This window comes from Pongo pygmaeus, chromosome 17 (assembly GCF_028885625.2).
Source record: "Pongo pygmaeus isolate AG05252 chromosome 17, NHGRI_mPonPyg2-v2.0_pri, whole genome shotgun sequence".
Classification (NCBI taxonomy): domain Eukaryota; kingdom Metazoa; phylum Chordata; class Mammalia; order Primates; family Hominidae; genus Pongo; species Pongo pygmaeus.
The window spans coordinates 78407619-78435612 of record NC_072390.2 but is presented as its reverse complement, the minus strand read 5'-3'; the positions used below and the strand labels follow the sequence as shown (position 1 = coordinate 78435612).

Sequence of the window (27994 nt, the reverse complement as noted above, 5' to 3'; positions counted from 1 at the left end):
TGTAGTTCAATAATATTTTATTGTCAATAGCATAGGAGAAATTCAATATTGAACCTCAGAACAAGAAGAACCTATTTACAATGCATGGCAAGGAAGAGATGGGAGAAGAAATGTCACAAAATCTTGGGTAAATATATATTTTTTATAGAGAAGTAATCCATGAACCTGCAACACGGATAGCTTATCCAACCAACTTTACGAATTACTATTAATATAAGTTACATGCTTGCCATCTAAAGTAACTAAACCCATAGACTGAAAAACTACGTGTCAAGGTAATGTGAGCACTTTAATCGCTTTACTTATATTTTCTAAAGGCAGTAGTTTCCTCTCCTTTTCCCGCTATCACATTAGACGAAGAGACAAGTTCCTTCAACACAAATTCTGATATTGGCTATTGTGAGAATCCCTGTGCGAGTCAGTTAGAAGCCCCTGCCACCAGTCTAGTGCCAACCAAATGACCAGGTGGGACAGCTATCAAAAATGAAAGTGAATTTGTATTAAGATCTGAACTTCCTCTTGGGGTCTTGCATTTCAGCTACTAGAGGTCTATAATTCCTTATCCAACATTCCACAATCTGAAAAGCTCTGCGAACAAAGTGTTTTTGTAAGTTGGTGGCATATGCATTTGGCAGTAAAATTTGAACCCTTATGGGCTACTTAGTCTTTATGTATCCATTTTTTCTGAATATTCTACATTTTGTTGCAGCATATTAAGGTGTTGATTTACAGGGTGCTGCCCCAGATCTGATCCATGAAGTTCTATAACATACAGTGTGTGTAAAATATTATCTTTTGCAAAGCCCCAAAATTCAGAATTTGAATAAACACCTGCCTGCCAGGGTTTAACATAAGGACTTCTGGACCTATAGTAGCCTCAGCATGTGCCCAAGTTTCACTGGAGCCAGGGCAGTTTCGTGAGTCCCATGCACCACACTTTCTTCAGTCTTTCAGGGAAGCGAGAATGTCTGGAACATTCTCTATCCCAAAGAAGGAAGGCATAGTACTGGGAAGAAGAGCCTCCAAATCTTCCTTTTAGGAATTTTCTTTGTGGAAGACTGTATTTCTGCCAACTACCCCAGACAATTTGACAAATAATAAATAAATATTTTTCCTCTAAGGTGATTCCTTTTCGTTAAAAGCATATGTCATTGTCTTATGGGGAAAAAGGAAACAAAAGATAGAATTGGAAAAAAAAAAAAGGTCTATCTGTGTGAAGGCTACATATGACAAGTACTGGCGGCTTCCTGATCCAGCAACATTAGCAATTTATTGTATCTAGAAAATGAATCTCTGGATGCAGAGTTTACAGAAATCGGCATCCACAGAAAAGTCAGGGAGGACTTAACGTGGGCTATGCCATTTAAGGAGAACAGAATTTGCCAAAGAAAATGATGTTTCGAGTTTTGTTGTGCCTGATGATGTAAATAAAGGGATGGTCAGCATTCAATTCATCCTTGTGCTGCAGGATCCGTGCTCCTGGCACCTCTATGGAATCCCCACCATCTTCAGTTATTTCTAAGCACACTTTGTGGATAACATTTGATAGGGCCACTCCCTTGGTCTCTGACATTCCAGAGAAATCAGATGTGTCTTCACTGAAGATATGTTTCAGCCCTAGATTTTCCAGACTAGCCTTGGGATCAATCACCTTTTCCACCTTAAATTTTGGAATGGAGAGTTTGACCTTGGCATTGGCCATGGTGCTGGGATTAGTCCACTGCGACAGCGACTCTGAGTTGAGTTGTTTTTCAATCTGAAGGACAAAAATGAAAAGAAATTATTTTTATTTATTTCCAATTGTAAAAGACTTGGCTTGATTGAAAACATAAGGTGTTATTATAAGCCCAGTTTCAAAGCAGTCTGGGTGGAACATCAAAGATGGCCCAGAGGTTTTTGGTATGTGACTCAGGAGACCCAGCAGCCACCCAGCTGTGTCCTCCTCCTCCCCAGGCTATAACAGTGTTCCCTGTGCACTGAAATTTATGAGGGCAGGGTTCTGTTTTTTCATTTTAAGTTAGAGAGTAGTTTGTTTGTTTGTTTGTTTGGGTTTTTTAAGACAATCTTGTTCTGTCACCCGGGCTGGAGTTGTAATGGTGTGATCTTGGCTCATTGCAACCTCCGCCTCCTGGGTTCAAGCAATTCTCGTGCCTCAGCCTCTCAAGTAGCTGGGATTACAGGCACACTCCACCATGCCCAGCTAAATTTTCTTTTGTATTTGTAGTAGAGACAGGGTTTCATCATGTTGGCCAAGCTGGTCTCAAACTCCTGGCTTCAAGTGATGTGCCAGCCTCAGCCTCCCAAAGTGCTGGGATTAAAGATGTGAGCCACCACACCCAACCTTAAGTTAGAGAGTAGATTTATAGAAACAAATGCCTGGATTATGATGTTGCATACACAATAGTGAAATGAATATAAAATTAGAAAGCTTTTTACACATATTTCTTGAATGCTTATTGTAATTGCTCTAGGAGGAAATCCAGAATATTCATGTACTGGGAATGGCATCAGATTTAGAAAATTAAATTAAAGCTAAAGTTACTTTTTTTTTTAATGGGAATTTGAACTAACTCTGAGCCATGCCCTAGGGTCATAGGTAGTGAATGCATCCATTTTAGCTGGTTTAAAAAATGAGAGAGATGCGGCTGGGCGTGGTGGCTCACGACTGTAATCCCAGCACTTTGGGAAGCCGAGGTGGGTGGATCACAAGGTCAGGAGATCGAGACCATCCTGGCTAACACAGTGAAACCCCGTCTCTACTAAAAATACAAAAAATTAGCCAAGCGTGGTGGCAGGCACCTGTAGTCCCAGCTAGTCGCGAGGCTGAGGAAGGAGAATGGCGTGAACCCGGGAGGCGGAGCTTGCAGTGAGCCAAGATCGCGCCACTGCACTCCAGCCTGGGTGACAGAGTGAGACTCCATCTCAAAAAAAAAAAAAAAAAAAAAAAAAAAAAAAAAAAATCATTTCCAAAACTCAAAAGGTCATTTTCTTTAGTTCTATACTTTAAGAAGAAAATAATCGAAAGCCAAAATTGACAAATGGGATCTAATTAAACTAAAGAGCTTCTGCACAGCAAAAGAAACTACCATCAGAGTGAACAGGCAACCTACAAAATGGGAGAAAATTTTTGCAATCTACTCATTTGGCAAAGGGCTAATATCCAGAATCTACAAAGAACTCAAACAAATTTACAAGAAAAAATCAAACAACCCCATCAAAAAGTGGGCAAAGGATATGAACAGACACTTCTCAAAATAAGACATTTATGCAGCCAAAAGACATATGAAAAAATGCTCATCATCACTGGCCATCAGAGAAATGCAAATCAAAACCACAATGAGATACCATCTCACACCAGTTAGAATGGCGATCATTAAAAAGTCAGGAAACAACAGGTGCTGGAGAGGATATGGAGAAATAGGAACACTTTTACACTGGTGGTGGGACTGTAAACTAGTTCAACCATTGTGGAAGTCAATGTGGTGATTCCTCAAGGATCTAGAACTAGAAATACCGTTTAACCCAGCCATCCCATTACTGGGTATATACCCAAAGGATTATAAATCATGCTGCTATAAAGACACATGCACATGTATGTTTATTGGAACACTATTCACAATAGCAAAGACTTGGAACCAACCCAAATGTCCAATAATGATAAACTGGATTAAGAAAATGTGGCCCATATACACCATGGAATACTATGCAGCCATAAAAAATGATGAGTTCATGTCCTTTCTAGGGACATGGATGAAGCTGGAAACCATCATTCTCAGCAAACTATTGCAAGGGCAAAAAACCAAACACTGCATGTTCTCACTCACAGGTGGGAATTGAACAATGAGAACACTTGGAAACAGGAAGGGGAACATCACACACCGGGGCCTGTTGTGGGGTGGGGGGAGGGGTGAGGGATAGCATTAGGAGATATACCTAATATAAATGACGAGTTAATGGGTGCAGCACACCAACATGGCACATGTATACATATGTAACAAACCTGCACGTTGTGCACATGTACCCTAAAACTTAAAGTATAATTTAAAAAAAGAAAAATAAATTATTGAGATAAAAATAAAAAGAAGAAGAAGAAAATAATTGATGCTTATTGGAGGGTGTTTTAAGAACGAAAGGTAAAATCCAAGACAGCTGGATAATGGCTGAAAGATCAAAGCATCAAATGGAGAGAGGAAAAAACAGAGAGAATAATGCACCAAAGAAGAATAAGGACAGGAATTATAATTCAGTTAATAAAGTGATGGCTAAAACATAATGGCAACCAAAGGAGCAAGCTGGAGACTGGATGGTCCTCTGGAAAGTCAGCAAATCACTGAGGCCCATGTGGATATATAGCAAGTGATCCCGGACTTCAAAGAGCCCCTTCTTGCTTCCTGGCCGAGGGCTGAGGCCAAGGCGGGGTGGAGCTAGAAAGGAAGCCAGGGAGGGACTAAAAGGAGAACAGGCCTCAGCCAGCTGAGCAGAGGCGAGGGAGCAGAGAGGAAGCTAAAACTCCATTCACCTGCAGGGAAAACTGCTACTCTTATTTAAACTTCGTGCCTTAAAAATCTATATAAATAAAATAATATAATAACCCTTATCATATAAAATAAAATACTTATATATAATGTGTACCATAAAATAGTATCTGCATAATTCAAAATTTTGGAGCATATATGTATACATATTAAAATCTCATAAATGTACAACACAAAGAGTGAACTGTAACATAAATTGTGAAGGCCAGGTGTGGTGGCTCATGCCTGTAATCCTAGCACTTCAGGAGGCTGAGGCTGAGGATTGCTTGACGCCAGGATTTCAAGACCAGCCTGGACAACACAGTGAGATCCCACCTTTACAAAAAAAAAAAAAGCCAGGCATAGTGCTGTGTGCCTTTAGCTACTTGGGAGGCTGAGGCAGGAGCATCACTTGAGCCCAGGGGTTTGAGGTTAGAGTGAGCTACCATCATGCCACTGCACTCCAGCCTGGGCAACGGAGCAAGACCCTGTCTCTAAAACAATAATAATAATAATAATAGTAATATGTCAGTATTGGTTCATCAATTGTAACAAACATACCACACTAATGTAAGATGCTAATAACAGGTGAAACTGTAGGCCTGGGATGGGACGGGGAGTATATGGGAACTCCTTGTACTTTCTGCTCATTTTTCTGTAAGCATAAAGCTGCTCTAAAAATAACATCTACTAATTTTTTAAAAAAAGAAAGAGCAAGAGAGAGTATGCTTGATATCAGGTCACATGATAGTGGACCTGGCAGTGCATAGCAACGTAGTGCCTTACTGCCTAGGAGATGAGGAAGACACTCTAGCCTTCAGTTGAGAACCTGGCTCCAACTACCTGGGCCCAAATCCTGATCCTGCACACACCCTTGACTCATTATCTAACCAGTTACCTACCCCTCTGTGCCTCAGCTCCCTCACTGGTAAACAAGAGTGTGGTAACAGTCTCTAACTCATCAGCCTGCTGTAAGAATTAAATGAGATAATGCACGTAGGCAACTTAGCACAGTCCCTAGAACACTGTAAGTGCCAAATAAATGTTGGCTGTTGTTAATATTAAGGAGGAAAGGCCCCAGAAAGAACCATGGGCCCTTGGAGGTGACTGAGCCAGTGGCAATAAGGGAGGGCTGCCGGCCCAGCTCTCACAGCCCACACAGCCCTGTTCACACAACTCTTTGCCAAGGCAGGGGGTGCCTTTGTGGAGAGCACCTGCCTTCTTCTTACCTTCTCCAAGCCTGTGGACTCATCCTCCACATCCTTGGGTAGCAGGATGAACATGCTGAGATGCTTATTTTGAAAAGGAAGCTCTATGATCTTACAATTGATACTGTCAATGTTTCCCATACAGAACGTGGCCTCCATGTTCATCATCTGCACTGGTTTGGTGTCTGTCTGTAAAAGGGAAAATTTGGACTGCTTACTTTTCAATTTACACATGCATAAATATATATATATATATGCATATACACACACACACACACATATACCCACATGTATATATACAGACACAAATACATATATACCTACACCTATATATATACAGACATACATACATATATACATACACCTATATATACACATATACATATATATGCATACATACATATACACACATATATACATACATATACATATACACACACCTATATATACATACACTTATATATACATACTATATATATACCCCATACATATATACACACATGCACATATATACACACATATATATGCAAACACATAAATATATATGTACATATATACACAGATTTGCTCTTGACACACTCTCAGATTATTACGGCTTATAATTCATCAGCCACCGAGATCCAAACCGTATTGCACCCAAACCAGAGACTGTCCTGTGAAGAGTTTGTGTTCCTTTGAAAAGTTATTCATATACTTTATAATCTACATGTTACACATTACATGAAGTATATATAATACTGTATTTGTATAGATCAAACCTTAAAAATAAGACTGTATGGCTGTAAATACAGGCAACGTTTGTTATTCTTTACAGATGCCTATGAGATCTTTAAACTATTCCTGGTGGAGCTGACTTGAAAGTAAATTCTACTGCAAACCCACATAACCATTTATATGGCTTTTCCTAATCAAATACCTAATTTCAAAAACTGGCTGGGCGCGGTGCCTCATGCCTGTAATCCTGCACCTTGGGAGACCACTTGAGGTCAGGAGTTCGAGACCAGCCTGGCCAACATGGTGAAACCTTGTCTCTACTTAAAAATACAAAAGTCAGCCAGGCTGGTGGCACATGCCTGTAATCTCAGCTACTCGGGAAACTGAGGGAGGAGAATTGCTTTTGCCTGGGAGCCAGAAGTTGGTGTAAGCCAAGATCGTACCATTGCACTCACTCCAGCCTGGGCAACAGAGCGAGACTCCGTCTCAAAACAAAACAGAACAATAACAACAACAAACTTAGCACATAGCAGAACAAAACAATATTTGTTGTGACCTCTCTGTCTTTAGTTTGAATTGCCCACTCCCCACTGTACTGCCACCTACTCAGATCTGAGCTAATGAACAAAGTCTGAATTGAAGATAAGAACCTTGGTTTTTAGTCCCAAATGTGACATAAACAGATTCTGTGGCCTTGAGCAAATCACTCAATCTCTCCAGGCCTCAGTATTCTTGTCAGTAGAATGAAGAAATTGTAAATTCAGAATAATGGTTACCACTGGGGAGGAAGAAAGAGGAACAGGACAGTGGAGTGAGCAGTGAAGGGACACATACAAAGCAATGCAACTGTTGTTATATTTTTTCTTTAAAATATCTGAAATAATTAAGGCAAAATATTAAGTTCAAAAAGATGATTGATCGGTATATGGGTGTTGTTTTATTATTCTATATCATTTTCTGAATGCTTGGAGCATTGCATAATTTTTAAAAAGGAAAATGTTCTTTAAAATTATCTCTAAGTCTTTTTAAAATTATCTCTAAGTACCTTTGAGCTCCACTGTATGCCCTGCTCTTTTTTTTTTTTTTTTTTTTCAGAAACGTTGTGTTCCATGGTAAAGTTTAGCACAACCTAGCACCAGGAATGGTGTGGAGTCACAGCAGCAGGGACAGGCAGGTGACCCCCACAGAGCTTCACATGGCAAAGAGGATAAGGAAGACGACCATCAAACAGAAGAGATCCATGGCCTCAGACAGGGCAAAGCCCAGAATGGCATATGAGAAGAGCTGCTGTTTGAGAGATGGGTTCCTGGCATAGCCAATGATCAAGCTGCCAAACACTGTTCCAGTGCTAGCCTCTGAACCAGCCACACCAACTGTGTCTGCCTCAGCACCAATAAACTTGGCTGCTGTGTCAATGTCCCAGGAGACACCCTGGTCTAGAACTCCTATCTGGCCACCTAAAGTGGGGAGCTGCTGAAGGAAGGCTGTTTAGATGAATTCTCTGGGCTATTCAAGAAGGAGGCAGACACAGGCCTGATTAGACCCCTAGTACAACAGCGGATCAGAGCTGGAGAAATAAGTAATGCCCCGGTGGTCTGCATTTTTTCAGTCTCCCAACTTTAGCCCTTGGTCTCGCCCTGCTCTTCTTAAAGGGAGCCCATGGAAGGGCCTGATCGTTCAGGTCTTTCTCTCCAAGCATTGCCCAGGCCTTTTCTTCTCTTTGCTCCTATTAACACCTGGCCTCCTGTCTCTGCTCCAGAGATGACTGATTTCCTGAAGGAAAATTAATTCACGCTAAGATGTAAAAGACTGACAGTAATGTTGTATAACCTATTGACATATACCTCCCATGGGATATTTGCCTGTTAACTAAATCTCTTTGGGGAGAAATTTCAAGCTTCATATCAAGCCTGCAAGGATAATACTCCAGTAAACTTGCATCTGGTATCTTCAAATACTAAGCTGAACCTCCCCCAATACCTCTCTCCAGCAGAGCTAAACCTTATTTATTTTACTTTTGTATATAGCTCTATTTTAACACTTGCTACAGCGTTAGAAATATTATCTAGTGATTATCTTTCCACTTCCCACCCCAACTAGAATACAATCAAGGCAGAAACTCTTATTTTCTACCCCAGCTTGTAGTTGCTCACTGAATATTTGGCTGATAAATAATGGAAGACTTCAACTCTATGTGTAACCAAAAACAGAATTATAGGAAAACATACTACTTTGGAGGTTAACAGATAATTCTTCCCTTTATGTCTCCTAAAGAGGATATTGTCTTAAAATATATTCCTCCCAAAGAAATTTGTCTAAAAATCTCCAACAGGTTAGACTGCTCATAGTTTCTGAATGTGCACATAGTTGTGGCCTCCAAAAACTGTCATCAATTTCACTTATTGGCACTGACTATGGGTACTTTATTTTCTGAAACACATGTTGAGACATATCTTCTGAAAAGAGGACCAAATAAAGACTATCTACCCCAGAAAATATAATACAACATATATACTAATATAGATATATATGGATAGATATCTTTATCAGAATAAGTACTATACTAAACTTTTAATGACATAACTTCACCAATTTAGTCTAACCCTTACCGGAGACACCACGGGGCATGAGAAAAGGTTTAGTAATGTCACTCAAAAAGTTCTAGGGTTGACAAAGCAATTCAAAGAAAACAAAGGAGAAGCAATAGCATTCAAAAGAAGGGTGTAGCCTCATGCAGCTGTGAATAGCATTTTATTGCTTTATCAAGTGAAACACTGAGAGATCAATGACATTTCAAACTCTTATTAATTCTGTTCATAAAGGCTGAGTTTCCAGGATCTTATATAACCTAGCTTTATGATTTAACAGCAAGAATAAAGGAATAGCACACATTCTTCCTCCCTTCTCAAAAAACACACATTAATACTTTCTTAATGAAAAAAGTACGACCCTTAGTGTGGTCGTACTCATTGACTATTGCAACATTTTCATGGTATTCCTTCCAGGCTGGCTCTGGGGTCTTGAAGAGAGGCACCATTGGCAACCTGTTTCAGATTTCACTTAAACAGAGTTAGGAACCCTTTGCCAGCCCTTGCTACAGAGGAGAGCCAATCACTAATCAAAGGAGCCAGAAGGGTCACTCTATGACAGCAAAGGCCGTGTGGATGCCGTCAGGGCCAGTGGGGCCAACACCCCTCCCTAATTCACAGTAGAGGCTGGGTAAAGTCACGTTCCACTTCCACTCCAGATAAAAGACAATACTGAGAAGGTCAAAAAGCCATGCTTAAAACTCAAGGACCTCTGTGTGCAAAACACAAGAGTGTGAAGAGCCTAAGGTATGTCTCTAGAATCTCAGACAGACCTCTTGTGTGCAGGGTCAATCCTGTCTCTGCAGTCAGCTTTGAGAAGACCACTGCAGTTGGGAAGCTAAACTCAGGAAGTTAGGAGGACCTCCTACCCATCCCTCAGCACCCATGGATATTTTGAGTCAGTAAGGAGCAGTAACAGTCATCATTGTCTTCTCCCAGTGAAAATGCCCAATGGGTCTCGTACAGGAAACCATGGTAGTCCCAAAGGCCAGTCAGGTTTTGTCTGCTATTGATTGTTTAAACAAACTGACCCTTAGGGACTGATCATTCATTCAACAAATCTGCTGAGCACCTACTGATGTGTTAGGGACTTGGCCAGAAATTGTAGACACTGAGGTGAATAACGCATTGTCCCTACCTTAAAAATCCCATGCGCTAGTAGGGGATCTATGTAAGTAAACAGATTTCACTGTGGAAAAGTACATTCTGGCAAGGGACAGGGGAGAGCATGAATAAAAATTCCATTGGAACAAAGAAAGAAAGAGTAATGGAAGCCATCCAGCTAACCCAGGCATAGATTGTATCTTGCAGGGCTTTTCTTCATGGACGCTAGCATTAAGAAGATGCTGCTATATTTGGCAAAAACAAGATATTGATGCTAGGTACTCTAAGTACTGGGAGAAGCATGAAAACTAGAACTGATGCATCGGAGCTACAAGGTAACTAAGCTACCTTCAAGTATTGTACTAACTGAAGTGCTGCTTCCAGTCTAACACAAGTCAGATCCCACCCACGGAGACCACATCACATCATCATATAGATCTCTGGGTTTTCCAATAAAATGGGTCAAATTTCCAGTCTCAGTTCCTTGGTCTCATTTACAAAAGAGGTACTTTACCCATTTTTTTTTTTTTTTTTTTGATGGAGTCTCACTCTGTCACCCAGGCTGGAGTACAGTGGCACAATCTCAGCTCACTGCAACCTCTGCCTCCTGGGTTCAAGCCATTCTCCTGTCTCAGCCTTCTGAGCAGCTGGGATTACAGGCACATGCCACCATGCCCAGCTAATTTTTGTATTTTTAGTAGAGATGGGGTTTTACCATGTTAGTCAGGCTGGTCTCAAACTCCTGACCTCGTGATCTGCCTGCCTCGACTTCCCAAAGTGCTGGGATTACAGGCGTGAGCCACTGCGCCCACCCTCTATTAATTATTTTAACATATTTACTTCAACAGTATCAATGAGACTGGCCTGCAAAACAGGCTCTTAATTCTTCCCATAATAATTTCCAGTGATGCCAATGAGTAAGCTATACTTTGTTTTTTCACAGCCAACAAGTGCTTCAAAGCATCTGGTTTTGTTTGTTTGTTTGTTTGTTTGTTTTTCTTGAGATGGAGTTTCACTCTTGTTGCCCAGGCTGGAGTGCAGTGGTGCAGTCTCGGCTGACTGCAACCTCTGCCTCCCAGGGTCAAGCGATTCTCCTGCCTCAGCCTCCCATGTAGCTGAGATTACAGGCACCCACGACCATGCCCAGCTAATTTTTGTATTTTTAGTAGAGACAGGGTTTCACCATGTTGGCCAGGCTGGTCTCCAACTCCTGACCTCAGGTGATCTGCCTGCCTCGGCCTCCCAAAGCCATGGGATTACAGGCGTGAGCCACCACGCCCAGCCATCAAAGCATCTTATAAATTATAAATTAAAATCCCAGAACAATATACTTCACTATCAACAGATAAGGAAATGAGATGCTAGAGAAGTTAATCAATCAGGAACAAGATTCCTAGATGTCAAGGTTTCATGATAATCCAAAGTCCTCTGATAACAGAGTTTGGTCTTTTCCTTTTCTGCTAAAGTTCTCAGATGTTTGTAGCTATTTTTCAGCCGGTGACTTAGCTTTCCTCGATGGGTTATAAATTCTATAAAGTTTCACTCAGCTCAGATCCTTGAAGACATTATGGAAAAGAGGAGCAAGGGCCTCTGGATTCTGGCTCTTTTTGTACCACTTACCTTCCAGCTGTTCATCTCAGGAAAGGCACTTTGCCGGCCATGCCCCCAGGTTCCTCGTTGGAATGGATTTATGCCCCACTCTGTCCCTATCATTTTTCACATCTATAATTGGGCTCCTTTGACTGCTACATGCTGCCCCACGTACCTTGTTGACTCTGAAAGGACATTCTTTTGTTTCTGATTCAGGAAATTTCTTCATCCACTTGCCAACAAAGTAGGCAGCATTAACCACAAGGATTTTGGTCTGGTCGTTCACACTGTTGTCAGCTAAAATGTTCTCAAAGTGGCCTGCAACAATTTTAGGAAAACACAAGTAGCAGAATTATTCTTCCAAACTACATCTGAAATTCACATGCATATTCGCTGAGTATTTACCACTTCATGGAGTCACACCATGTAAGGCCTGGTAGTTCCAACCATCAAATTTCAGAAGGACTCTTTTCTCTTCTTCTACCTTGACACAACCAGATCTACCAAAGAGGTCAGCAGAGGAGAATGAAGGAGCGGGGAAGAAAGGAAGAGAAATAAGAAGGAAAGCACAGCTACCATTCTGAATGCCTATTCTGTGTCAGGCAGTATACAAGCTATTTGATACACATGATATATATTTCTTCCTACTTTACGAATGAGGAAGCTGAGACTCAGTGATGATAAGTCACTTTCTGAGGATGATATACAAACAAGGGTGGATTCAGGATTCAAAGCCAGCTCTTTCTGACTCCAAAGCCTGTGCTCTTGAATGAAAATACGTAATCACTTTCTTTATGGCAGAATTTCACATATATTATCTCAGTCTTTTCACAATGGTCCTATAAGGCAAAGATCATTATCTCCATTTTACAGTGCAGTAAACTGAGGCTCAGAAAGGCCAAGGAGCTGTTCTAGTTTCCTCAGCTGGAAAGCATGTCTGAAGGTTCTCCCCTTCACCCCACAGCTCTCCATCCACTCTCTCAATTGCACTCCTTGAGGGCAGGCTGATTGCCTCAAGGTCAACTGTAATCACCATAGGGCTCAATCACAATTGCAGTTATTATAAAGCTAAATCCCAACAGCCAAAACAATTCAAGGGGAGTGATCCCTTAATAAAAAGAACTCCTCACATTTGAATAGCCCACAGGTTTTTTATAAAGGGTTTTCATTTACCTAATCTCCAATTTTCAGACCAATGTTCAGGGCCCACTTCACAGGCCTGTGACCCCTGTGTGAAGGACCCTGCACTTGGTTTAATGTTCAGCTGTCACCACCTCAAAATTCTTAATAAATGTTTAAACGAGAGGCCCAGCATTTTTACTTTTGCCTTGGACCATGCAAATTATGTAACTGGTCCTGCCAACGCTATATAATATGTTGAATATATATTAGTGTTGTTGAAGAAACCTGAAGAACAAAGAAGTGTGGGAGCCGGTAAATGACAGAGCTTCAACTTCAATCCTGAGCCTCCCATTTCAAATTCAGAAGTGTTTTCATGGCTGGATGCAGTGGCTGACATCTGTAATCCCAGCACTTTGGGAGGCTGAGGCAGGCGGATCACCTGAGGTCAGGAGTTTGAGACCAGCCTGGCCAACATGGTGAAACCCCATCTCTACTAAAAATACAAAGATTAGCTGGGCGTAATGGCATGCACCTGTAGTCCCAGCTACTTGGGAGGCTGAGACAGGAGAACCCCTTGAACCTGGGAGGCGGAGGTTACAGTAAACCAAGATCGTGCCGCTGCACTCCAACCTGGGTGACAGAGCAACATTCTGTCTCAAAAAAAAAAAAAAGAAAGAAAGAATGGCATTCACAGCAACCTAGATGGAGCTGAAGACCATTATTCTTTATTTTTTATTTTTTTATTTTTTTGGGAGATGCAGTTTCTCTCTTCTCACCCAGGCTGGAGTGCAACGGCGCAATCTCAGCTCATTGCAACCTCCGCCTCCCAGGTTCAAGCGATTATCCTGCCTCAGCCTCCCAAGTAGCTGGGACTACAGGTGCGTGACACCATGCCCAGCTGATTTTTGTATTTTTAGTAAAGACGGGGTTTCACCATGTTGGCCAGACTGGTCCTGAGCTCCTGACCTCAGGTGATCCACCTGCCTTGGCCTCCCAAAGTGCTGGGATTATGGCATGAGCCACCATGCCTGGTCTGAAGACCATTATTCTAAGTGAAGTAACTTAGGAATGGAAAACCAAACATTTTCTGTTCTCACTTATAAGTGGGAGCTAAGCTATGAGGATGCAAAGGCATAATAATGACATAATGGACTTTGTGGAGTGGGGGAAGAGTGGAAGGAGGTGAGGGATAGAAGACTACACATTGCATACAGTGTACACTGCTTGGGTGATGGGTACACCAAAATCTCAGAAGTAACCACTAAAGAGCTTATCCATGTAACCAAAAACCACCTGTTCCCCAAAACCTATTGAAATAAAACACAATATAATACAATTTTAAAAATTAAATCAGGTAACATGTGCCTCATTTTACAGTTCAGTAAATTGAAGCTTTGTGTCCAAATATCAGTTAGTAAGTACCAGTGTCTGGATTTGAACCTAGGTGCTGAATGACTCCAGAGACCCTGTTCTTTCCATGTTCTCATCCTGCAGTTACTGTTCTGTTAGAACTTCCTCAGTCAGTACAGAGAGAGAGCAGCTGGAGGCGCTAGTCATTCTCGCAGGAAGTGGGTCTCCCTTGCCCCGGAAGTGTATCCGTCCCTAGACAGCAGCGACTGCCCAGGCTTCATTCTTTCATGACTAGATTCGGCCTCCCAACGGGTCCCTCCAGATGCAATTATAAATATATCCACTGGGGAGGGGGACAAAGTCACTGATTTGCCCTCAAAATCATCATAACCCTAATTCTTTTCCAGCAAGGAAGACGACTCACCAGCAATTTTAAGGGAGGGACGAGGAGTCCGACGAAGGAGACGCCTAGGGGAAGCACTGAGCTGGAGAAGAACAGGTTAGGAGCTTCTTGGACCCCGGGGCTATCAGAGGAACGACCAGCATGGGGAGCTGCGGCACCGAGGACAAACTGACACTACGGTTTTGTTTTGTTTGGTTTTCTTTTTTTTTTTTTTTAAGACAGAGTCTCGCTCTGTCTCCCAGGCTGGAGTGCAGTGGCGCGATCTCTGCTCACTGCAAGCTCCGCCTCCCGGGTCCACGCCGTTCTCCTGCCTCAGCCTCCCGAGTAGCTGGGACTACAGGCACCCACCACCACGCCTGGCTAATTTTTTGTATTTTTAGTAGAGACGGGGTTTCACCGTGTTAGCCAGGATGGTCTCGATCTCCTGACCTTGTGATCCGCCCGCCTCGGCCTCCCAAAGTGCTGGGATTACAGGCGTGAGCGACCGCGTCCGGCCGGTTTTCTTATACATATGTTGCCTATGTCCCTTTTTCCTTAACAAATTTGTAAAATTTGTCAGCTGAAAGGGGCCTCGGGGATCATGAAGTTATAATCCAGTCCCTCTATTTCCAGACTGAAAAATGGCCTCATGATTGGCCCAAAGTCATATTTTGTTAGAGGCGCAGCTAGGATTCCACTAGGGCCTGTGACAGCTCGTCAGAGAGCAAGACAAAGTAGACTAACACTGAAGCACCAACAGTTTCTACCAAGTGATGAGATGATACAAGAATTGCCCAGAAATCCAAGTTGTTTACATGGCTTGAAGGGAAAGAATTTAGCTTGTGTAGTAAAAATATCCAGAGAATCCTCCAGATGTTTTTTTTATCCTTGGAGCAAGCATTTATGAGATGGAAGGCCCTGTTTACTTGGTGATTGATAGCAGAACAATTAAAGGGTACTTACCATCTGTGAGATCCTTAATTGAGTTGTTGATCTGACCTTTCGTTTCTTCCAGTTTATCTTTGAAGTCAACAGTTTCCAGTTCCTTTGCATAGGGTCTCTTCGTAGAGCTGATGAACTCCTGAAAAACATGCAGTTCATAAAATCAGAGTCTGTAGTCAAGCTATTGCATAGTTATTCTCTTCTAACAAAAGGATTATTAAACATCAACTGCTATATGTACACTTTCAAAATTGGTAACACTATGTGAACTGAAACCTCATGTAGAAGTCAGTGAATTTCTTTGTATTGAATGTTTCATTTTTTTCAATTATAAGACAATTTCAATTATTAAATGCATCTATCAATTTAATATCAGCTTTGGGGAAAACAAAAGAGACACTATGTTAAATATACCCAATTCTCTTATGGGTTCTAATTTCAGAAACATGAAAATGTTGTATGTCTACAGATACATATATATTAGAATATAGGAAATGTATAGAAAAGAGAATTATGAGCAGAAAACTCTTGTCCTTGCTGAACTAAATATCCTGTAGACCCTTGCTACTCAAACTGTGGTCCAAGGTGGTGTACAGCGTCACCTGAGACCTTGTTAGAAATGAAGAATCTCAGACCCCACCCCAGACATACTGAATCAGAATGCATTTTAACAAAATTTCCAGGTGTGCCATCTGTAAATTAAGGTTGGAAACACAATGCAGTGGAGAACATAGCAGGAGTTCTTATTCTAATGCTTATTTAAAATGTGCAACCCTAAACCCCATTCCCACCTTGACAATCAGAACTACCTGAGTTCAATCAGAACTACCTGGGTGTTAAAAGGGCCTGAAGAACTTGCCCTTTTAACACGTAGATAGTTCTGATGCAAGAGATCCTCCACAGACCACACTTGTTTGGACCTTTAACTAGTAAATTTGCAGATGCTGTGCACCTAGCAGGAGCAATGGAAAGCAGTCCTTTAAAAAATCTTTTGTAATGAGCCGAGATCATGCCACTGCACCCCAGCCTGGGCAACAGAGCAAGACTCCATCTCAAAGGAAAAAAAAAGAAAAAAAACTTTACAACTCCTAGTCTGGTTAAGATCATTCCAGATGTAGCATGGAAGTTCAACCAAACTAAATATAACTTGATTCAGTGTCATGTCAGTTCACTTCCAAGCACAGGGCTTATTGAATTTCTTCAGGGCAGCTTCAGCCTTAGCCAATTAACTTAGCTTCAGTTGATTGCAAATCAACCTTGGGACTCACTGTCACCATTGACTGAGAGAACCAATCTCACCTGAAAACATTAGAAAGCCTCAGCCAGATGAAGAAGGGCCTCCATTGTCCTCGCTGCCAGCAATAAAAATGTGTTAATTGTCTCTTTAATGATCATTTAGGGAGCTTCTAGAAATTCTATATGCTCAGGCTTCAACTCACATCTCAGTTTTTTTTTTTTTAATTCTTCAGATGATTGTTGGAAGAAAATGGTTGTGTATATGTATCTTTAAGCAACAAAAAATATACTCACAATATCTAGTAACCCACGTCCTCAAAAGATCTTAACCACAAAAATACCTACTGCAGAAAGTTGCAAAATCATGGTAAAATATTTAAAAGCTGGTAGTCTAGCTTTTAGATTTGGAAAGCTTGAAATTCTGACCATCCAAACAGGAACTAAATCAACTCTGTATTACTGAAGTACAGAGGGAACCTTCATGTAGTCTAGAATATTGTCTGTGTGTTTCAAATACAGATTTTTAAAATATTACAACAATGGGTACCATAGTGTTGTTTGTATGATTCCTTAGAGCAATGGCTAAACTTAAATAACCAGAGCTGCCTGTGGAGATCCCCATCTGACCAGCCCAGCCAACAAAACTAATTTGTGACTGATGAAAATTGTGAATTCATAGTTATTATTTTTCTTACTGATTTTGAGAAACATCAGAAGAACTTTGTGTGTATAAAAAAATGAGGTGGAGAGCTTAAAACATTGTCCCAGGCCATATGCCCTGCTCTTTAAGGAGAAAGAAGTTTAAATCATGAGCTGTCTTACACTCTGTGGAGCTACATTTATTAGAGAGTTAATTACTCTGTTCTCCATTCTCTCAGAGGAAAGTAAAAGAAAGGATAAGATTTATTTGAGAGGGAAAAGGAAAGCCCATAAGCTTCTCTATATTTTGAGTTAGAAGATGTGACTGCAATTGATTCCCACTATACTCAACCTCTCCACTAGGATTTATTTATTTAAAGCCTCAAATCACAAGTGAACATCCTAGAAATGAATTTCACTGAAAAAAAGTTGTAGGTCTAACAACATGAAAATGCCACTCCTTGTAAAAAGTTAAGTCTTGCTACTTGCTTTAAACAACTTACTGTAGAAAGATTCAGAGATTTGTCTACGTAGAGCCGCTTGATTAGTTTCAGTGAGTAAAAGGAACTAAGTTTGTTTACATCCGATGTTACTGTTTGAAATCCAAAGGGCACATCTTTGACATTTTCAAAATGAAGAACCTGTTAACAGAAAAATCCATTATCCAAAAAGCATTGCCTCTGAATGGTGCTGCAGTAAAGTGGACACGTGGTAATGACCAACGTCCTTGGGCATACAGAATCCTCCTGCCTAGTTCCCGTAAAGTAAGGCTCCTCAACCTCAGCGCTATTGACATTCAGGCTGGATGAGTCTTTGTGGGGCTGTTCTGGGCACTGCAGGATGCTTAGCAGCATCCCTGACCTACTAGATGCCAGTGGCATCCTCCCCCTATTTGTGAGAACCCAAAATGTCTCCAGACATTGCCAGATTATCCCAGAGTGGGAAGGGGAGGACAAATTGTCCCCATTAAGAAACACTACCATAAAGGTACTCTTCCAAATCAACCATTGAGAACATTTGTCCTTTCTTCAAAGTGATGCACTTAATACTCACACAGAAGGATTGCCAAACTTGGAGAACAATGAAGCTGGGTTATAATTTCTATCCAATTCAGAGACCAGAGAGAGAGATTAATACAAGAGACACCATCATCAGGCAGGAATCAGATTTCAGGACAAGTGCATCTAGCCAGAGTCTGTCTAGTCCCTCTGGGTGCTTTAGCAAATGCCAGGTAAATAGATGTGTCATTTCTGATGGGCAGCTACAATAAATGGTGGGCTGCCCTGGGCGGGCTAGAGTCAGATGGCCTTGCCTGTGAATCCCAGCCTTCACCAACTCTTCTCTAACTCTTCAGAGCCTCCTTTCCTCTCCATAAAATGGGCTGAAAATACCTGCTTTCCTGAGTTGTTATGAGGATTACTTATATGTAAAACACGTAAAATATTATACGGATTCAAACTGTTAATTATTCTTGTAATAATATTGTAAGCCATTTAAAACCAGGATACTATCTATCATTTGGAGGGCTTAAATCATTGTATTTTGTTCCTTTTTTTTTTTTTTTTTTTTGGTCCAACCAATAGTCCAGCATCTTTTCTGCCTTGCAACACCACTACATGTAATGTCAGCATAAGATGATACCCTCCTCGCTCCATAACTCATAATGGCCATGCTGTGATTCCACAACCCAGATAACGAACGCTGCCAAATTGGCACATTGTCCCAGTGAATTACATAGTCTCAGCATTGCAGGGTCAAATGCTGGTCCCAGACAGTGCATAACTCTCATGCTTAAAGATGGATGAAGGAGACCAGAAAATTTAAGATCCCAGGTAACTACTGCTGGGGAACCAGTTGCATATACTGAGAAGATCTTGAGGAATTACTGAGGAACAGACCCACTACCTGGAAGTTCTCCTTCTTTGGCCTTTTTCTAATGGTAGATGAGAAATGAGGAATGGGAGATTGAGTAGGGATAGTGGACTTGTGCAGTTCAGAGATGTGGCTTGATGAGAAGATACATCTCCTCTTCGCAGGAGTGAAGCTGCTTCAAGTCCCAAGTGTAAATTCTTCATCCTTACCTAAATAACTCTTATGGGCTATACTTTCTGGGCACATGAATACAAGAAGGTGTTGCCTTTTTAAATGCTTATGAGCTAATAGAAAAGAAATTCTATTGAACCTAGAATGATTAGCATAAGAGTAATAATGAAATAGAATTAGAAGAACATTCACCTATTATCTAAAGTACATGAGGACTTAAAATGGAACAATCAGGAAAATCATCTCATTTGAAGGTCTAAGAACTTTATGAAACTAGATAACCATAGCCAGAAAGAAACCCTAAAACGATACAGATGCTCCTTGATTTATGATGAGGTTACATATCAGTAAAACCATTGTAAATTAAAAATATTATAAGTCAGAATGAAAAAGCTGTGATTACCCAGCAGATCTCCAGGTTCTCCATCACAGCCTGGTGCCTGTCCCAAATGTGAGTTGCATTACCTACAAGCGAGCTTTCACATTTAAAAATAGATTAAGATGCCTGTAATCCCAGCACTTTGGGAGGCCGAGGCAGGTGGATCACCTGAAGTCAGGAGTTCGAGACCAGCCTGGCCACATGGTGAAACCCTGTCTCTACTAAAAATACAAAAATTAGTTGGGTGTTGTGGTACGTGCCTGTCATTCCAGCTACTCGGAAAGCTGAGGCACAACAATCGCTTAAAACTGGAGGCTGCAGTGAGCCAAGATCACACCACTGCACTCCAGCCTGGGTGACACAGTGGGACCCTGTCTCAAAAAAAAAAAAAAAAAAAAAAAAGATTAAGAGAGTCCTGGAATGGCACAATTCTGAATCTTGACCAATTCTGGCCACAAAGTCTACATTCCTTTTTTCCATAGGCACTGCCTATGGGTTCTAATAACTGTATTCCCCCTTAAAGTAGAAACAAGGTTTGGGGCTTACCTGTCCAATTTCATTTGCAGTGTCACCTTTAGCACCCACTTGAGCAAGTGACAGAGAGGTGGAGAGACAGATTGGAGAGAAGAGGACATTGCCCAGTGGCTCCTTTTCACATAGTTGTTTGAACAGATCAACAGCAAAAGCTGAATTTGCTAGTTGCAGGGCATCCATTGCAGGCCTGGAAGCAAGGACAAGGGAGTGGTTAATTTCTAAAGCATCTTTAACGTCTTCTCAACTGCATTCTGCCAACACTATAAGAATTCTATTTAAACAAAGTAATTGTCTCAGAAGAAACAAGGAACTTTCTGTAAATTCAAAAGTAAGATCAATTGTGAAGAAACTTCCAGGCAAATGTCCAAAGGCATATGAGGTCCTCTGTGTGTCCAGCTCTGCCTAGACTCTGCAGTCTTGGGCCTGCTCAGCCACAGTGGCCATTGTGGGGAGCCCAGTGGTCACACCTCTTCTCCAGCATATGTCTGAAAAGTTGACAGCACTAATCAACATCAGTTGGTTTTATTTATCACATATTGTTTCCACTAGGATTTCAGTTAAATGACAAAGTTAAAATTTTTATAAAACAAAAACAGTCAAATTACAGCAGTTTTGCATGGTTCAGTTTAATATTTAGTAAGTGTTATGGGTTGAATTGTGTCCCCCAAAAAGATATGTTAAGTCCTAATCCCCATTACCTGTGAATGTGACCTTATGTGGAAACAGGGTATTTCCGATTTCTTAACTAATATATAATTAGTTAAGATGAAGTTATATTGGAGTTAGGTGAGCCCTAATCCAATATGACTGGTGTCCTTAAAGGAATAAGAGAAGAGACACAGAAACAGACATACACAGAGGGAAGATGTGAAGACACAAATGTCTTCACCCATATGGCAATGGAGGCAGAGATTGGAGGGATGCTTCCACAAGCCAAAGGATGCTAAGAACTGCTGGCAACACCAGAAACCAAGAGAAAGTCGTGGAACATTCTCCCCTGGAGCCTTCGGAGACAGCATGACCCTGCCGACATCGTCATTTCAAAGTACTGGCCTCCAAGCCTGTGGGTGAATAAAGTTTCTGTTGCTTTAGGCTGCTGGTTTGTGGTGCTTTGTGATAGAAGTGCTAGAAAACCCTTAGAGTTAAGTGATGTTTGCAGGACACCCAGCACATAACAATGCTTAACAAACAGCAGCGGTTATTGTGTGTGTTCTTGTACGCATCTGTGTGTAAGACACTACCCAGAGTGTTACAAGGATCAGTGGACCTCCTCCTTCTCTAAGCTCATAGTCTCTTTGGGCAGATATGTAGACAAATAACTAGAATACAGAGCTGCCCAAGACATGTGAGTGGTATAACAAGTAATATGGGAGTTAAAGAAAAGAGGGAACAGTTTCAAAATATGTAGCCTGGTAAAGTGGATATAGCAGCAACTAGGCATCTTGTCACATCTCAGAGCTCTTTAATTCTAACACAGCAACTTCCAAAGTGTTGTGTCTTGACTCCTGGCAGTCCCTAACAGCCTTTCAGGAGGTCCATGAGGTTAAAACTATTCTCATAATAATACTAAGACATTATCATTCTCAATCTCTAATGGACAGCAGAGTTTTCCAGAGGCTATATGACATCCCTTCTATTAAGCCAAATATTAAGAAGATTTGCAAAAATGAAAAACAATATCACTCTTCTCATTATATTTTTTCACTTTAGAAAATTTTTTTAAATATATATATTATTCATATTAGTATTTAATGGTTATATTATTTTAATAAATTAGTAAATGAACATTTCAAAATGTGTCTGGTTTTAATTTCTAGTTTGGTAAATAGTGATAATATAATCTACATTTTTTTAAAGAAACAGTTCTTTGGGGTCCTCAGTAATTTTTAAGAGTGTAACAGGGTCCTCAGATTTAAAAAGCTTCACTGTTCTAATAAAGGTCTACCTACCTATTTAGTCTAGTAGTTACTGATCGACTCTGAAGACAATTAGGTAAATTCAGGCAGTCAGGGCTTCCCTTTCTGGGAGCAGAGCTGAACTACATGGACTCCTGAGGCTCTGCCTAAGCCAGGACAGCATGTTTCTAAGGGAAATGAATTGATATTACTACCCCTGGGTGAGCAGTACAGGGATTAAACTCGAAGTGTTCCCCCAAAGCCTCAGGCACACACACACAGACACAAGGGCCAAATGTGACATTGAAGGTCTTCAGGTAGGACATGCACCCTGGCATCAGAAAGTAAGCTCCACTGCTTACGGTAAGATAGAGGACTGCCTTCGGCCAGTACCCAAACATGTGTCGAGAGTCAAAGGCATGATGAATAGGATTGCAATTTGCACCTTATACCTGGACACAAATTCAGAATGCAAAGATGAGAATAAGATGGAGGAGAGGACTCCTGGTCTTTAAACATTTCTTCAGAATTCTCCCTTTTATGGGATATATGGCTTGTGTGTAGGATGGACTCAAATCGATTATATCTCAGAGTCTGAAAAAGCGAGTTCATTATCCAAAAAAATGTTTTGTTGACTCTGTTCATGCTCACTGGTCATCTCCACGGGCTTCCTCCTTCTCCATATGTCCCTGATAAATACAGCCGTGCACTCAGGCCAGTTCCCATTGCAAATATACCATGAGGCCTCCTGAAGTCAGGTGGGCCTCTCACTTTTCTTTAAAGCCCACAACCTTACTCCTTCTCCCCTCAGGGCAGGGGCAAGGGCTGACAGGTGACATCACACCCCAGGGAAAGGTGACTGGCATTAGGTGTATACTGAGGTCAGCAGAGTATACTGAGGCAAAAATGAAAGCCTGTGGAGTGTTTCACCCAGTGTGCCTGCCACTGGGAAAATATAAAGAAACTCTTCACAAAAGGTTTGGGGAATCTGTGGACAGACTTTCAGAGTAGGAAACCTGGCTTCCTTCCGCAGCACATTTAATATTAATAATGCCAAGTTCATCTACAAGTAAAACTCAACATGTACAAGAAGTAATGAGTTATTTCTTCACCAAATAGAGAAGCCTAAACCCAGATCCCTGCAAGCTTCGTAAAACTTCCACCAGTTGAGAGCTAATGGCACTGATAATAATATGAAAACACACAAACTGCTTTAACAAACACAAGTAGCTCCTCCCAGCATGTATTTATTATCCTCCAAGAGAAACTAGAATAATTTTGCATAGTCAATAACAAACTATACTTGTAGTGATTTCCTTTGTATAGAAAAATGGTGTTTAAGATCTTAAATTAATGTGCTGAGGGAGTTTGGCTGCAAACACCTACAAATGGATCTTAGAAGTGGATCAAACGGTGAGGATATGTTCATTTTACCATTTTATTCCACTAAAGCATTATTCATTCACTCGTCATAACATTTTGAGATACGTTTAGTCTAAATGATTGTGGATACAAGATCATTGTGGCTTTTAGTGTAGTTAATTACATAATACAATTAATGCTCTGTTGCAATTCAAGGCTTAGATCCAGGTCCCAGTTGGAGATGTAAATCGGTGCACACCTGACATCCTAACATCTCCGGGGCTTTCTCTCACCACTGGCAGACCTTCCCTTTGAGTGAGTCCCTTCCTTTGCATGCTAATCCTCAATGCATGAACGCAAAGAGATCTGCCTTCCTGTTCCTATGCTGACTGGCTCCTTTCTCAGAAAATTCTCCTTCATGTCTGGGAAGGTCATACAGCCCTTAGCATCTGGGGTCCCAGCGGCAACAGCATTGTTTGATGCTGGCTAAAGGAAACAGAAAAGGTCTGTACATGGAAATGGTTGTAGTGGCAAAAAATCACCCACTAAGTAATCAATCAAATACTGCCTGGTAAACCTGATCAGTGGCTCTGTGATTAGCCCCAATGAACTAAAAACACTATAAAGTTGATCTGGTCTGAGGTAGCTCAAAAGATGACTTTGGCCACAGTTGCCACATGACTGTGTTGCAAGACAATCAAAGCATTTAAACAAACCTCAGCAATGTTAGCAATACATGCCCTGGAAAAAATACAGACTTCCTACACAGGCCATTTTACATGATCAAATGCTACAAAATTGTAAGTACCAGAGTAGAGATTAGCAATTCCTATATAGTAAATTTATGTGCCTAATGACTTCTGTTGAAAGTGCTAAAATTGCTACAATTTTTTTTTTCATTTTATTGCCTTGTCACAAGGGTCTTCTTCCATTTCTGTGAAAACCCTGTCACCATTTTAACAAGGAGAACTTCGTTTATAGTTGTAATGTAGAAAACGCTACATCTTTCAGCACTTAAAAGTTTAAAAGGAACTTTATTTTAACCATAGAAAAGTGAGACAGATGGAAGTTCAAGTAGTAATACAAATGCAGTTTTAAGAACTTATTTCCAAGCACCTTGCTTTCGCAATCTGTGCTAAATTATAAACCTTGAAAGTGGGACAAGATCTTGGAGAGGATCTAGGCTTGCCACACCCCTTCATTTTACAGATGAGAAAAATGTGGCAGACAAAGATGAAGTGAGTCTCCCAGGCCACCCACGCAGGGAGTGAGAGTGGCAAAACCAGACCTAGAATTCATTGCTTCTAGCTCCCAGCCTGGCACTTCCCCGCCACACCTGATCACCTGCTTTCTTGGTAATTGCATCTTTGCTGACATTTGTTCTCTCAGAAGTCTCTCAAGTTCCAAAAATCCCACATGTCCTGAAGTCTCCCCTTGAAGATATCAACATATCCTGCATGGTTTGTTTAATCGACACAAAACTTCTTCCCTATGATTTTCCTACTTGAAGAAGCCCTTGTTCCCTTTCTGCCACTTATGTTGTAAACTCTTGGTATGATGTTGCTTTCATCTAATAAGTATTAACTGAGTACCTAATGTGTGTCAGGGTAGGCATTAAGAAAACAAAGGTGAAAACGACATAGCCCCTGCCTCCAAGGAGCTGTCAGTTAGTGGCATGATGAATGTTTTAAGTGTTTTGATGAGCACACAAGTCACTATGGGACCCCCAGGAGTGACAGACCCCCCATACTAGAAACCTCAGTGACACCTCCTCAGAGACAGTGACAACTGAGTAAGTCACATTAAAAGTGAGTCCTACAGGATAAGTAGGAGTTAGCCTTGCAAAAATGCGGGACAGGGAGAACTGACTCAATTCAGAGAGGCCCCAGTGAATGGAGACGCATGTACTGGGCTGGGGGTAGGGCTGTGCTCACTTCTCTAGACTTATAGCTTGTCACTGGTCTTTGTATGAAGATTTCCTAAGTTTTTTATGCATCTGAGCCAATGTTCCTCAAATATTTTGTCTTTAGACCATTTAGGTGAGAAAAAAGTCCTGTGGATAGGATTACTATATATCCCACTTTGCCTGGGATAATCCTGGTTTATGTCTGTTGTCTTGACATTAATAACAGTGCCCCGTTTACTCTCAAACATATCCTGATTTGAACAATATATGTTCATTTTACTTATAGACCATCAACCACACTCTTCAACCACACATCAAGGGTGTGCATATTTAAACAGAGCTATGAGCATAGTTTTTTCATCCCTTCAAACCTTAACTTTTGGCTGGGCACAGTGGCTCACACCTGTAATCCCAGCACTTTGGGAGGCCAAGGCGGGCAGATCACTTGAGGCCAGGAGTTCAAGACCAGCCTGGCCAACATGGTGAAACCCTGTGTCTACTAAAAATACAGAAATTAGCCGGGCATGGTGGCACGTGCCTGTCCTCCCAGCTACTTGGGAGGCTGAGGCAGAAAAATCACTTGACCCTGGGAGGCTGAGGTTGCAGTGAGCCAAGATCATGCCACTGCACTCCAGCCTGGGTGACAGAGCAAGACTCCATCTCAAGAAAAAAAAAAACTACCTTTTTACTGTGTCAGAGTATTGTAGATATCATTTAGCCTGGCCTGCCTCATTTTAATGATGGAGAGACATGGTGAAAACATCTCTCAAGTATTTGGTATAACCAGTCCTTAGGGAATGCCATGAGAAACCTTGCCTATTATAATATCAGTAATGGAATGCCAAAAAACACAACCTCTGTTGTCCACATTCTAGGTCTTTGAGGAGCAAAGGATATGCAGGATTAAGAAAATAGGATATTTTGAAGTTTCTGCAATGTGAAAGACCATGAGGACTAAACGAAGTGATTAAGTGAATCAATGTATATGAAAAGTGCTTTGTGGGCAAGAAAGTACAATACAGCTATTAGTAATTGCTTTAATTTCCCATGGCAGGGGGTGTCTGCTTTGCTCTGAAGCATCATAGCTGCTTCTGTCTCTTTAGAAGCCTGATCTTGACCACTGACCCAGCCCACTGTTGCCAAGCAGTAAACTTACAGCCAGACTCAGCCACACCAGAATGGCCCAAATCGCTGAGACTGCATAGCCCCAAAGTCAATCTGCAACCCAGAGGGATTGAAGTGGCACAATTCAAGGCGTTAGGAAGCAAAGATATAAACCTGCTGACTCATTTCCTTTGGAGACTCCTTTCCTCAGACAGGCTTCATCTCCACCCATGAAGGAACTCATCTAACACTTACACTAACTGGCAGGGACTGAGGTTTGGAACCCATTATCGAAAACCTCCCGGGAGATATAGGGGATGAAAAAGATGGTAACAGAACCCATGGTGTTGTGGAAACATCCCGAGCTGCAAGTTTGAAGGCCTGATTCGATCTCAGCGGTGCTACTTACAGGCTGTGTGACTTTAGACACCACATCACCTCTGTGAGTTCTGCTCATCATCTACAGAATGAGGGGGCTGGGCTGAAATATGTCTAAGATCCCCCAGCTCTGAGGATCTGGTTACGAGTCTCTGGAATAGCCTGGCATGTTGGGTTTTAGTATGATATGCTTAAATGAAGCCATAAGAAAAAGTGTACAGCATATGAGTAAGAAACTACAAGCAGCCATTATAATTTATAAGTCCAAGAATATGCATCTGAAATGTGTAACTTGTTTAAAGTTATGCTGAAACCCAGAAAACTGAAGAGAGAATAATTTCCACTTAGAAGAATGCAGTTGCAAGTAGATGAACAGTGATCTGATGCTTAAAAATGCCAAAAAGAAGGGCAGTCCATATGCCTAAATCTCGGCCTTGCAATGTCAGCCAGGGAGAAGAGCCAGCCAGACACACCAATACTTCTCAACTTTCCCCAGTTTGCGGGTACCACACCCTTTCTGAAACTAGCATTGCAAAATTCATTCTGAGTTCCAAGGTAAGCCTGAAAATGTCCTCAGAAGCATTTTCTCCTCCGTGAATCACGGTTGCACCCCTCTACCACCAAAACCTCCGAGCCATGTGATTTCTTCATATTCTTACCTTGTATGGTTAAGTGATTTTACTCCCTCTGCAGTGTTCCTGGTGCCCAAAGGGTTGGGAGCTGGAAATACTGCCAACATGGGGGATGAGAGGCGAAAGTACTCAACCCGACAGCCCGTCTTTGAAAACAGCCCCAAAATGGACATAAGTCCACTTTGTTCACCGTCTCAAATCAGCTCAAATAACGATTTTTATGAATTTCCCTGAAAAAGGAATTCAACAGCCCTGCTACCCTACCTTGCTTACCTGGAGTCACAGTTATCCTGGAAAATGCGTGGAAAAGGAACAGGCAAGCGAGGAGCACAAAGACCTGGATGTGGAGGCGACCGTGTCTGGGCAGAAGCA

At 41.4% G+C, this 27994-nt stretch overlaps 2 protein-coding genes across 2 annotated transcripts; both read right to left on the bottom strand.

The window, feature by feature from the left end:
* Window positions 1-27994, bottom strand: SERPINB5 (serpin family B member 5). The gene is made up of 7 exons (XM_054461408.1): window positions 27896-27994; window positions 20358-20532; window positions 17893-18030; window positions 15536-15653; window positions 11894-12036; window positions 5744-5911; window positions 1-1756 (listed from the first exon to the last, which is right to left on the bottom strand). The coding sequence occupies exons 2-7, from the start codon at window positions 20523-20525 to the stop codon at window positions 1364-1366; spliced, it is 1128 nt and encodes a 375-aa protein (XP_054317383.1). The 5' UTR covers window positions 20526-20532; window positions 27896-27994; the 3' UTR covers window positions 1-1363.
* On the bottom strand, window positions 7628-8128 carry LOC129019126 (ATP synthase F(0) complex subunit C1, mitochondrial-like). The gene is given in 2 exon segments (XM_054461409.2): window positions 7628-7866; window positions 7869-8128. Coding segments are annotated over 2 exon segments (408 nt in total). The 5' UTR covers window positions 8038-8128.